Source organism: Oncorhynchus nerka, linkage group LG3, assembly GCF_034236695.1.
Source record: "Oncorhynchus nerka isolate Pitt River linkage group LG3, Oner_Uvic_2.0, whole genome shotgun sequence".
In the NCBI taxonomy this organism is placed as follows: domain Eukaryota; kingdom Metazoa; phylum Chordata; class Actinopteri; order Salmoniformes; family Salmonidae; genus Oncorhynchus; species Oncorhynchus nerka.
Window position 1 is genome coordinate 80383355 of NC_088398.1, and position 12325 is coordinate 80395679.

The 12325-nt window shown below is 44.5% G+C and overlaps 1 protein-coding gene across 1 annotated transcript; it reads left to right on the plus strand.

Moving 5' to 3' along the window:
- The first annotated feature begins 2586 nt into the window (after positions 1 to 2586).
- Positions 2587 to 11870, plus strand: LOC135563044 (uncharacterized). The gene is made up of 3 exons (XM_065005833.1): positions 2587 to 2620; positions 4715 to 5382; positions 11694 to 11870. The coding sequence occupies exons 1-3, from the start codon at positions 2587 to 2589 to the stop codon at positions 11868 to 11870; spliced, it is 879 nt and encodes a 292-aa protein (XP_064861905.1).
- Positions 11871 to 12325: the final 455 nt, after the last annotated feature.

Genomic DNA, 12325 nt, shown 5'->3' on the forward strand with positions numbered 1-12325 from the left:
TAGACAGAGTTCTGTGATGGGGTAGACAACTCTGTGATGGGGTAGACAGCTCTGTGATGGGGTAGACAGAGCTCTGTAGTGGGGCAGACAGCTCTGTGATGGGGTAGACAGAGTTCTGTGATGGGGTAGACAACTCTGTGATGGGGCAGACAGTGATGGGGTAGACAGAGTTCTGTGATGGGGTAGACAGAGTTCTGTGATGGGGTAGACAGAGTTCTGTGATGGGGTGGACAAAGCTTTGTAATGGGTTAGACAGAGGTTGTAATGGGTTAGACAACAGAGGTCTGTAGACAAGCTCTGTGATGGGGTAGACAGAGTTCTGTGATGGGGTAGACAGAGTTCTGTGATGGGGTAGACAGAGTTCTGTGATGGGGTAGACAGAGGTCTGTAATGGGGTAGACATTAATTGAGGAAAATAAGAACAATCCTAAATGTATTTTTGATACTGTCGCAAAGCTAACTAAAAAGCAGCATTCCCCAAGTGAGTATGGCTTTCACTTCAGCAGTAATTAATTCATGAACTACTTTGAGGAAAAGATCGTCATTATTAGAAAGCAAATTACAGACTCCTCTTTAAATCTGCGTATTCCTTCAAAGCTCAGTGTCCCGAGTCTGCACAACTCTGCCAGGACTTAGGATCAAGAGAGACACTGAAGTGTTTTAGTACTGTCACACCCTGACCATAGTTTGCTTTGTATGTTTCTATGTTTTGTTTGGTCAGGGTGTGATCTGACTGGGCATTCTATGTTGGATGTCTTGTTTGTCTGTTTCTGTGTTTGGGCCTGATATGGTTCTCAATCAGAGGCAGGTGTTAGTCATTGTCTCTGATTGGGAGCCATATTTAGGGTGCCTGTTTGTGTTGGGTTTTGTGGGTGGTTGTCTCCTGTGTCAGTACCACACGGGACTGTTTCGGGTTTTCACGTTTCTTGTTTTTTAGTTTATTCATGTATAGTTTCATTATTAAAGAACCATGAATTATAACCACGCTGCATGTTGGTCCGCCTCTCCTTCCCAGGAAGAATCCCGTTACAAGTACTATATCCCTTGACACAATGATGAAAATAATCATGGCCTCTAAACCATCAAGCTGCATACTGGACCCTATTCCAACTAAACTACTGAAAGAGCTGCTTCCTGTGCTTGGCCCTCCTGTGTTGAACATAATAAACGGCTCTCTATCCACCGGATGTGTACCAAACTCACTAAAAGTGGCAGTAATAAAGCCTCTCTTGAAAAAGCCAAACCTTTACCCAGAAAATATAAAAAACGATCAACTTATATCGAATCTTCCATTCCTCTCAACATTTTTTGAAAAGGCTGTTGTTCATCAACTCACTGCCTTCCTGAAGACAAACAATGTATACGGAATGCTTCAGTCTGATTTTAGACTTCATCATAGCACTGAGACTGCACTTGTGAAGGTGGCAAATGACCTTTTAATGGCATCAGACCGAGGCTCTGCATCTGTCGTCGTGCTCCTAGACCTTAGTGCTGCTTTTGATACCATCTATCACCACATTCTTTTGGAGAGATTGGAAACCCAAATTGGTCTACAATGACAAGTTCTGGCCTGGTTTAGATTTTATCTGTCAGAAAGATATCATTTTGTCTCTGTGAATGGTTTGACCTCTGACAAATCAACTGTAAATGTCAGTGTTCCTCAAGGTTCCGTTTTAGGACCACTATTGTTTTCACTATATATTTTACCTCTTGGGGATGTCATTCGAAAACATAATGTTAACTTTTACTGCTATGCGGATGACACACAGCTGTACATTTCAATGAAACATGGTGAAGCCCCAAAATTGCCCTCGCTAGAAGCCTGTGTTTCAGACATAAGGAAGTGGATGGCTGCAAACTTTCTACTTCTAAACTCGAACAAAACAGAGATGCTTGTTCTAGGTCCCAAGAAACAAAAAGATCTTCTGTTGAATCTGACAATTAATCTTAATGGTTGTACAGTCGTCTCAAATAAAACTGTGAAGGACCTCGGCGTTACTCTGGACCCTGATCTCTCTTTTGACGAACATATCAAGACTGTTTCAAGGACAGCTTTTTCCATCTACGTAACATTGCAAAAATCAGAAACTTTCCGTCCAAAAATGATGCAGAATAATGTATCCATGCTTTTGTTACTTCTAGGTTAGACTACTGCAATGCTCTACTTTCCGGCTAGCCGGATAAAGCACTACATAAACTTCAGTTAGTGCTTAATACGGCTGCTAAAAATCCTGACTAGAACCAAACAATGTGATCATATTACTCCAGTGCTAGCCTCCCTACGCTGGCTTCCTCTCAAGGCAAGGGCTGATTTTAACGTTTTACTGCTAACCTACAAAGCATTACATGGGCTTGCTCCTACCTATCTCTCTGATTTGGTCCTGCCATACATACCTACACGTACGCTACGGTCACAAGATGCAGGCCTCCTAATTGTCCCTAGAATTTCAAAGCAAACAGCTGGAGGCAGGGCTTTCTCCTATAGAGGTCCATTTTTATGGAATGGTCTGCCTACCCTTGTGAGAGACGCAAACTCGGTCTCAACCTTTAAGTCTTTACTGAAGACTCATCTCTTCAGTGAGTCATATGATTGAGTGTAGTCTGGCTCAGGAGTGTGAAGGTGAACGGAAAGGCTCTGGAGCAACGAACTGCCCTTGTTGTCTCTGCTCGGCCGGTTCACCTCTTTCCACTAGGATTCTCTGCCTCTATCCCTATTACAGGGGATGAGTCACTGGCTTACTGGTGCTCTTTCATGCCGTCCCTAGGAGGGGTGCGTCACTTGAGTGGGTTGAGTCACTGAAGTGATCTTCCTGTCTGGGTTGGCGCCACCCCTTGGGTTGTGCCGTGGCGGAGATCTTTGTGGGCTATACTCGGCCTTGTCTCAGGATGGTAAGTTGGTGGTTGAACATAGCCCTCTAGTGGTGTGGGGGCTGTGCTTTGGCAAAGTGGGTGGGGTTATATCCTTCCTGTTTGGCCCTGTCCGGGGGGGTATCATCGGATGGGGCCACAGTGTCTCCTGACCCCTCCTGTCTCAGCCTCCAGTATTTATGCCGCAGTAGTTTATGTGTCGGGGGGATAGGGTCAGTTTGTTATATCTGGAGTACTTCTCCTGTCGTATCTGGTGTCCTGTGTGAATTTAAGTATGCTCTCTCTAATTATCTCTTCCTCTCTTGCTTTCTCTCTCTCTGAGGACCTGAGCCGTAGGACCATGCCTCAGGACTACCTGGCAGGATGACTCATTGCTGACCCCAGTCCACCTGGCCGTGCTGCTGCTCCAGTTTCAACTGTTCTGCCTGCGGCTATGGAATCCTGACCTGTTCACCGGATGTGCTACCTGTCCCAGACCTATTATTTGACCATGCTGGTCATTTATGAACATTTGAACATCTTGGCCATGTTCTGTTATAATCTCCACCCGACACAGCCAGAAGAGGACTGGCCACCCCTCATAGCCTAGGCAGGGTTTCTGTACAGCACTTTGAGATATCAGCTGATGTACGAAGGGCTATATAAATACATTTGATTTGATTTTGATTTGATTTGTGATGGGGTAGACAGAGCTCTGCGATGGGGTAGACAGAGTTCTGTAATTGAGTAGACATAGCCCTCTTTTGGGGTAGACAGAGCTCTGTAATGGGGTTGAGAGAGCTCTGTGATGGGGTAGACAGAGATCTGTGATGGGGTACACAGAGATCTGTGATGGGGAAGATAGAGATCTGTGATGTGGAAGACAGATATGTGATGGGGTAAACAAAGATTTGTGATGGGGTAGACAGAGTTCTGTAATTGGGTAGACATAGCCCTCTTTTGGGGTAGACAGAGCTCTGTAATGGGGTTGAGAGAGCTCTGTGATGGGGTAGACAGAGATCTGTGATGGGGTATACAGAGCTCTAAGATGGGGTAGACAGAGCTCTGTGATGGGGTAGACAGAGATCTGTGATGGGGTATACAGAGCTCTAAGATGGGGTAAACAGAGCTCTGTGGTGTTGTAGACAGAACTGTGTAATAGGGTAGACAGCTCTGTGGTGTATTAGACAGAACTCTGTGATAGGGTAGACATAGCTCTGTGATGGGGTAGACAGAGCTGTGAGTGAGAGGACTGAAAATGTTTACATGGAAATTTGATGAGTCAGGAAAAGAGGAGGGAAAATCTGAATGCTCACAGTTATTTCATCAGCTCATCAGTTGCATATCTTTAGGTAGATTTATAGTGACAGGATTCTAATAACTCTAATAAAAACGTATAACATTTCTCCAAACGTAATGGTAGTGCAGGTTTAATACCGGTTTTAATGCCATCTCAATGAAACACCATTGCTAATGCACCTGCTCTACTTTGAACGATGGTACATCCCCACAGCCCACACAGATGAAACATTAACCAGCTACTCGTGGTAATGTACATTTTGAAATGCATGAGGCAGCTTCTTCTAGGTCTCCATAGAAGATGTCAAGGTTCATTAGTTCGATGTCTTTTCAAAATGCCTGTTAGGTTACGAGTTCGGATGTATGATAACACCATACTGTAGGTAATATTCTACAACATGTTAGTCAAAACAAGCATTGTAATTGGTTGAGACACATTCTAAGCTTTGCTAAAAAAAGCTATTTATGGGTAGGCCTATGATGCATAAATAGGCTACTTTTATTTACTCTTCTGTCAAAGAAATTGCTTCACTCCCAGTGTTTCATCATCCGGTGTTCCATCTTCCAGTGTTCCGTCGTCCGGTGTTCCGTCGTCCGGTGTTCCTTCGTCCGGTGTTCCTTCGTCCGGTGTTCCGTCGTCCAGTGTTCCGTCGTCCGGTGTTCCGTCGTCCGGTGTTCCGTCGTCCAGTGTTCCGTCGTCCAGTGTTCCTTCGTCCGTCCAGTGTTCATCTTCCAGTGTTCTTCGTCCCAGTGTTCCGTTCCTGCTCAGTGTTCCGCTGCTCAGTGTTCCGTTCAGTGTTCCGTCGTCCAGTGTTCCATCTTCCAGTGTTCCTTCGTCCGGTGTTCCGTCGTCCGGTGTTCCGTCGTTCAGTGTTCCGTCGTTCAGTGTTCCGTCGTCCAGTGTTCCGCCGCGTTCAGTGTCCGCCGGCCGTCCGGTGTTCCGCCAGTGTTCCGTCGTTCAGTGTTCCGTCGTTCGGTGTTCCGTCGTCCGGTGTTCCGTCCTTCGGTGTTCCGTCGTCCAGTGTTCCGTCGTCCAGTGTTCCGTCGTTCAGTGTTCCGGTGTTCCGTCGTTCAGTGTTCCGTCGTCCAGTGTTCCGTCGTTCAGTGTTCCGTCGTCCAGTGTTCCGTCGTTCAGTGTTCCGTCGTTCAGTGTTCCGTCGTCCAGTGTTCCGTCGTCCAGTGTTCCGTCGTCCAGTGTTCCTGTTCCGTCGTCCAGTGTTCCTGTTCCGTCGTCCAGTGTTCCATCATCCAGTGTTAAATGGAACTGAATCAAACAAATCAAATGTATGGAAACCACACGTTTGACATCAATTCCATTCCAGCCATTATAATTAGCCCACCCTTTTGCCCCTCCCACCAGCCTCCACTGATACAACGACATGTCAATAGAATAGCAGGTTAATGTAAATTAAATTCAGTTGGTGTGCTTGATCTCCAGCTTCTGTTTGAAGTGATTATGTTAGCTGTGCACTTGGCTAGCTAGCGATGGAGAAGAGTCTGGTAAGCAACCATCGTTGTTTGGCACAGCAACTTGCAGTAGAATGAACCTCAATGGAACGAACGACCAGTCAACTTGGCTGGCAATGGCACCAACAGAACAAACGGCCAGTCGGCTCAGCTGGAATCTCTAGATTTGTGTTGGTACTATATTCTTGTGGAGGGATGAAATAGTAAAATAATCAAAAGTACTGTATGCCTGTGGTGCCTTTTTTGTTCATGGTGGTGTACTGAACCTTGGTTAGCAATAAACTACCAAAGAAGCACAGTGGTTAGCAATAAAACACTCCAAACTAGTCATCTCAATCCGCTGTGTGTGTGTGTGTGAGTGTGTGTGTGTGTGTGTGTGTGTGTCTATTTATCCTTAGTCATCCTCATAGAGTGAGTGTAGTTGAGAAGTTCAGTGTTACTTTCAGAGCCTCTCTCTCTATGGGGACTATGGGGTCTGCTGATATACTGCTTCTACACCGAGGTGTTGCTGATTTACATCCTTTCATATTATATCACACAACTAAGCAGACATTATTTCACTCACTCGCTCTCTTTCTGCTCTCTCACATCTCTCTCTCCTCTCTCTATTCTCTCTCTCCTCTCTCTCTTTCTCTGCTCTCTCCTCTCCCTCTCTCCTCCCTCTCTCTCCTCTCCCTCTCTCCTCTCCCTCTCTCCTCTCCCTCTCTCCTCCCCTCTCTCCTCTCTCTATTCTCTCTCTCCTCTCTCTCTTTCTCTGCTCTCTCCTCTCTCGCCTCATTATCCTCTCTCTCCTCTCCCTCTCTCCTCCCTCTCTCTCCTCTTTCTCCTCTCTCCTCTTGCTCTCGCTCACTCAATAACTCTATATCTCCATCTCTCCGTCTCTCTCCTTCCCCCGTCTCTATCCACATCGTGTTCTTCTTAGACAGAGAGACAGCTAAAGGGGTTTTGTATTTTTATCTTGTAAAGAACATTGACTGAAATTCAGCTAAGTGTCATTGTACTCCTGTCATCTCCCCCTGAGTCCTCCTCTTCCTCCTCCTGTCCCTACTAAGTGCCCCCTTACTATGGTACGTCTACTGAGTGAACAAAACATTAAGAACACTTTTTACTTTTTTGATTTAGACTTAGCAGGTGAATTCAGGTGAACGCTATGATCCCTTATTGATGTCACTTGTTAAATCCACTTCAAATCAGTGTAAATGAAGGGGAGGAGACAGGTTAAAGAAGGATGTTTAAGCCTTGAGACAATTGAGACATGGATTGTGTATGTGTGCCATTCAGAGAGTGAATGGGCAAAATAAAATATTTAAGTGTCTTTGATCGGGGTATAGTAGTTTTATGAATTTTTTATGTATTTATTTATTTCACCTTTATTTAACCAGATGGGCCAGTTGAGAACAAGTTCAGCGGAGTCAATCACCACCTTCCGGAGACACCTGAAACCCCACCTCTTTAAGGAATACCTAGGATAGGATAAAGTAATCCTTCTCACCCCCCCCCCCCCCTCCCCCTTAAAAGACCTAGATGCACTATTGTAAAGTGGCTGTTCCACTGGATGTCATAAGGTGAAAGCACCAATTTGTAAGTCGCTCTGGATAAGAGCGTCTGCTAAATGACTTAAATGTAAATGTAAATGTTCTCATTTACAACTGCAACCTGGCCAATATAAAGCAAAGCAGTGCCACACAAACAACGACACAGAGTTACACATAAACAAATGCACAGTCCAATAACACAAAATAAAAGAAAAATTGAAAAATCTCTATACAGTGTAGAAGAGTAGGGAGATGAGCAATAAATAGTCCCTAGAGGCGAAAATAATTACAATTTAGCATTAATAGTGATGGATGTGCAGATGATGATGTGCAGTGATACTGGGGTGCAAAAGAGCAAGAGGATAAGTAATAATATGGGGATGAGGTAGTTGGGTGGGCTATTTACAGATTTGCTGTGTACAGGTACAGTGATCGGTAAGCTGCTCTGACAGTTGATGCTTAAAGAGAGGGAGATAAAATACTCCAGTTTCAGAGACTTTTGCAATTCGTTCCAGTCATTGGCATCAGAGAACTGGAAGGAAAGGCGACCAAAGGAAGTGTTGGCTTTGGGGATGACCAGTGAAATATACTGCTGTTGCGCGTGCTACGGGTGGGTGTTGCTATGGTGAGCAGTGAGCTGAGATGAGGCGGGGCTTTACCTAGCAAAAACTTATAGATGGCCTGGAGCCAGTGGGTTTGGGGACGGATATGTAGTGAAGGCCAGCCAACGAGAGCATACAGGTCGCAGTGGTGGGTAGTATATGTGGCTTTGGTGATAAAACGGATGGCACTGTTATAGATTACATCCAGTTTGCTGAGTAGAGTGTTGGTGGGCTATTTTGTAGATGACATCACCGAAGTCAAGGATTGGTAGGATGGTCAGTTTTACGAGGGTATGTTTTGCAGCATGAGTGAAGGATGCTTGTTTTGAAATTTGAAGCAAATTCTAGATTTATTTTTGGATTGGCAATGCTTAATGTGAGTCTGGAAGGAGAGTTTACAATCTAACCAGACACCTAGGTATTTGTGGTTGTCCACATATTCTAGGTTGGAACCGTCCAGAGTAGTGATGCTGGACTTGCGGGCAGGTGCGGGCAGCGATCGGTTGAAGAGCATGCATTTAGTTTTACTTGCATTTAAAAGCAGTTGGAGGCAACGTAAGGAGTGTTGTATGGTGTTGAAGCTCGTTTGGAGGTTAGTTAGCACAGTGTCCAAAGAAGGGCCAGCTGTATACAGAATGGTGTCGTCTGCGTAGAGATGGATCAGAGAATCACCAGCAGCAAGAAATCAAATCAAATCAAATGAAATGTTATTTGATAACATGGTTAGCAGATGTTAAAAGAAATGCTTGTGCTTCTAGTTCCGACAATGCAGTGATAACCAACAAGTAATCTAACTGGCACCAAAACTACTGTCTTATACACAGTGTAAGGGGATGGAATATGTACCGGATATATGAATGAGTGATGGTACAGAGCAGCATACAGTAGATGGTTGACAGTATACACATATGAGATGAGTATGTAGACAAAGTAAACAAAGTGGCATAGTTAAAGTGGCTAGTGACATAAGGATGCAGTCGATGATCTAGAGTACAGTATATACATATGCATATGAGATGAATAATGTAGGGTAAGTAACATTATATAAGGTAGGATTGTTTAAAGTGGCTAGTGATATATTTACATCATTTCCCATCAATTCCCATTATTAAAGTGGCTGGAGTTGGGTCAGTGTCAATGACAGTGTGTTGGCAGCAGCCACTCAATGTTAGTGGTGGCTGTTTAACAGTCTGATGGCCTTGAGATAGAAGCTGTTTTTCAGTCTCTCGGTCCCAGCTTTGATGCACCTGTACTGACCTCGCCTTCTGGATGATAGCGGGGTGAACAGGCAGTGGTTCGGGTGGTTGATGTCCTTGATGATCTTTATGGCCTTCCTGTAACATCGGGTGGTGAGGTGTCCTGGAGGGCAGGTAGTTTGCGGTGATGCGTTGTGCAGACCTCACTACCCTCTGGAGAGCCTTACGGTTGAGGGCGGAGCAGCTACCAGGCGGTGATACAGCCCGCCAGGATGATTGCATCTGTAGAAGTTTTGAGTGCTTTTGGTGACAAGCCGAATTTCTTCATCCTCCTGAGGTTGAAGAGGCGCTGCTGCGCCTTCTTCACGACGCTGTCAGTGTGAGTGGACCAATCAGTTTGTCTGTGATGTGTATGCCGAGGAACTTAAAACTTTACCCTTCCACTACTGATCCATCGATGTGGATAGGGGGTGTTCCCTCTGCTGTTTCCTGAAGTCCACAATCATCTCCTTAGTTTTGTTGACGTTGAGTGTGAGGTTATTTTCCTAACACCACACTCCGAGGGCCCTCACCTCCTCCCTGTAGGCCGTCTCGTCGTTGTTGGTAATCAAGCCTACCACTGTTGTGTCGTCCGCAAAACTGATTGAGTTGGAGGCGTGCATGGCCACGCAGTCGTGGGTGAACAGGGAGTACAGGAGAGGGCTCAGAACGCACCCTTGTGGGGCCCCCGTGTTGAGGATCAGCGGGGAGGAGATGTTGTTGCCTACCCTCACCACCTGACATCATTGATAAATACAGATAAAAGAGTCGGCCCGAGAATTGAACCCTATGGCACCCCCATAGAGGCTGCCAGTCCGGACAACAGGCCCTCCGATCTGACACACTGAACTCTATCTGAGAAGTAGTTGGTGAACCAGGTGAGGCAGTCATTTGAGAAGCCAAGGCTATTGAGTCTGCCGATAAGAATGCGATGATTGACAGAGTCGAAAGCTTTGGCCAGGTCAATGAAGACGGCTGCACAGTACTGTCTTTTATCGATGGCGGTTATGATATCGTTTAGGACTTTGAGTGTGGCTGAGGTGCACCCATGACCAGCTCGGAAACCAGATTGCATAGTTGAGAAGGTACGGTGCGATTCGAAATGGTCGGTGATCTGTTTATTAAGTTTTCAAAGATTTTAGAAAAGCAGAGCAGGATGGATATAGGTCTATAACAGTTTGGGTCTATAGTGTCTCCCCATTGAAGAGAGGTATGACCGCGGCAGCTTTCCATTCTTTGGGGATCTCAGATGAAACGAAAGAGAGGTTGAACAGGCTAGTAATAGGGGTTGCAACAATTTCGGCAACAAATTAGTATGTGCAACAATTTAGTGTGGGCATGGCGCACCGGTTTGCGGCAAGAACTGCAACACTGCTGGGTTTTTCAGCCTCATCCATTGCCCGTGTGTATCAAGAACGGTCCACAACCCACAGGACTGGTTAGGACTGGATACGAATGGATAAGACTGGTTAGAATTGGCAGCTAGTTACAGTAGAATCAACAGATATACCTCCAGGACTAATAATATCTCCTTATCTACTAATAGCCATTATCTCCTTATCTACTAATATAGTTAATATCTCCTTATCTACTTATAGCCATTATCTCCTTATCTACTAATATAGTTAACATATCCTTATCTACTAATAGCCATTATCTCCTTATCTACTCATTAATATGGTTATTATCTCTTTATCAACTAATGGACATTATCTACTAATATAGTTACTTTTTCCTTATCAACCAATACAGTTAATATCTCCTTACCAACTAATAGACATGATCTCCTTATCTACTAATATAGTTAATATCTCCTTATATTTACCAATGTAGTTAATATCTTCTTATCAACTAATATAGTTAACTATATTACTTGATAAGGAGATGTTGGATCTGACAAAAAAATACAAATTTCGCCAAAAATGACATACTCAAATCTAACTGCCTGTAGCTCAGGCACTGAAGCATATTATTGGTACCATTTGAAAGGAAACACTTTGAAGTTTGTGGAAATGTGAAAGGAATGTAGGAGAATATAACACATTAGATCTGGTAAAAGACAACACAAAGGAAAAAACAACCGTTCTTTTGCATGTTTTTGCACCATCATATTTGAAATGCATGTGAAAGGCCATAATGTATTATTCCAGCCCAGGTGCAATTCAGATTTTGTCCACAAGATGGTATGTGCAAAGTTTTAGACTGATCCAATGAACCATTGCATTACTGTTCAACATGTTGTATCAAGACTGCCCAAATGTACCTAATATGTTTAGTAATAACTTTTCATGTTCGACATTGTGCACTCTCCTTAAACAATAGCATGGTATTATTTCACTGTAATAGCTACTGTAAATTGGACAGTGCAGTTAGATTAAACAAGAATTTAAGTTTTCTGTACATATCAGATATGTCTATGTCCTGGGAAATGTTCTTGCTACTTACAACCTCATGCTAATCGCATTAGCCTACGTTAGCTCAATCATTCTGTGGGAGGGAATAATACACTACGGCCTTTGCATAAAAAAAAATAAACCAAAAATAGGTTGTTTTTTCTTTGTATTATCTTTTACCAGATCTATTGTGTTATATTCTCCTTTCAAATGGTATCAAGAATATGCATATCCTTGCTTCAAACCTCCCTCTAATCTTACACAATCAACCAATCAGAATCTCTGACGTGTGCATACTCATTTTCCTTCCTAAAGTACCATGTCAACCCTTCTCCTTCACCTCCACACATGACATTGGACTTCAGGAAAAAGCAGAGGGAGCACGTCCCTATCCACATCGACGAGACCGCAGTGGAGAAGGTGGAAAGCTTCAAGTTCCTCGGCGTATACATCACTGACGATCTGAAATTGTCCTCCCACACAGTGTGGTGAAAAATGTGCAATAGCGCAGAAAACTCAGGAGGCTGAAGAAATTTGGCTTGGCCCCTTAAACCTTCACAAACATTTACAGATGCACAATTGAGAGCATCCTGTGGGGCTATGTCACCGCCTGGTACTGCAACTGCTCCAACTGCAACCGCAGGGCTCTCCGGAGGGTGGTACAGTCTGCCTAACGCATCACCGGGGGCAAACAACCTGCCCTCCAGGACACCTACAGCACCCGATGTCACAGGAAGGCCAAAAACATAATCAAGGACATCAACCACCCAAGCCACGGCTTGTTCACCCCGCTTCCATCCAGAAAGCAAGATCAGTACAGGTGCATCATAGCTGGGACCAAGAAACTGAAAAACAGCTTCTATCTTAAGGCTATCAGACTGTTAAACAGCCATCACTTGCCAGCTTCCACCCGGTTGCACAACCCTGCATCTTAGAGGCTGCTGCCC

What these genes read in the sequence shown, in the direction of transcription:
- LOC135563044 (XM_065005833.1), top strand. Translation starts at nt 2,587, where the DNA reads ATGATTGAGTGTAGTCTGGCTCAGGAGTGTGAAG. An exon ending in TCTGGCTCAGGAGTGTGAAG is followed by an intron (nt 2,621 to 4,714) that starts GTGAACGGAAAG and finishes TCCATCTTCCAG; the next exon opens with TGTTCCGTCGTCCGGTGTTC. An exon ending in TGTTCCTGTTCCGTCGTCCA is followed by an intron (nt 5,383 to 11,693) that starts GTGTTCCATCAT and finishes TCCTTCCTAAAG; the next exon opens with TACCATGTCAACCCTTCTCC.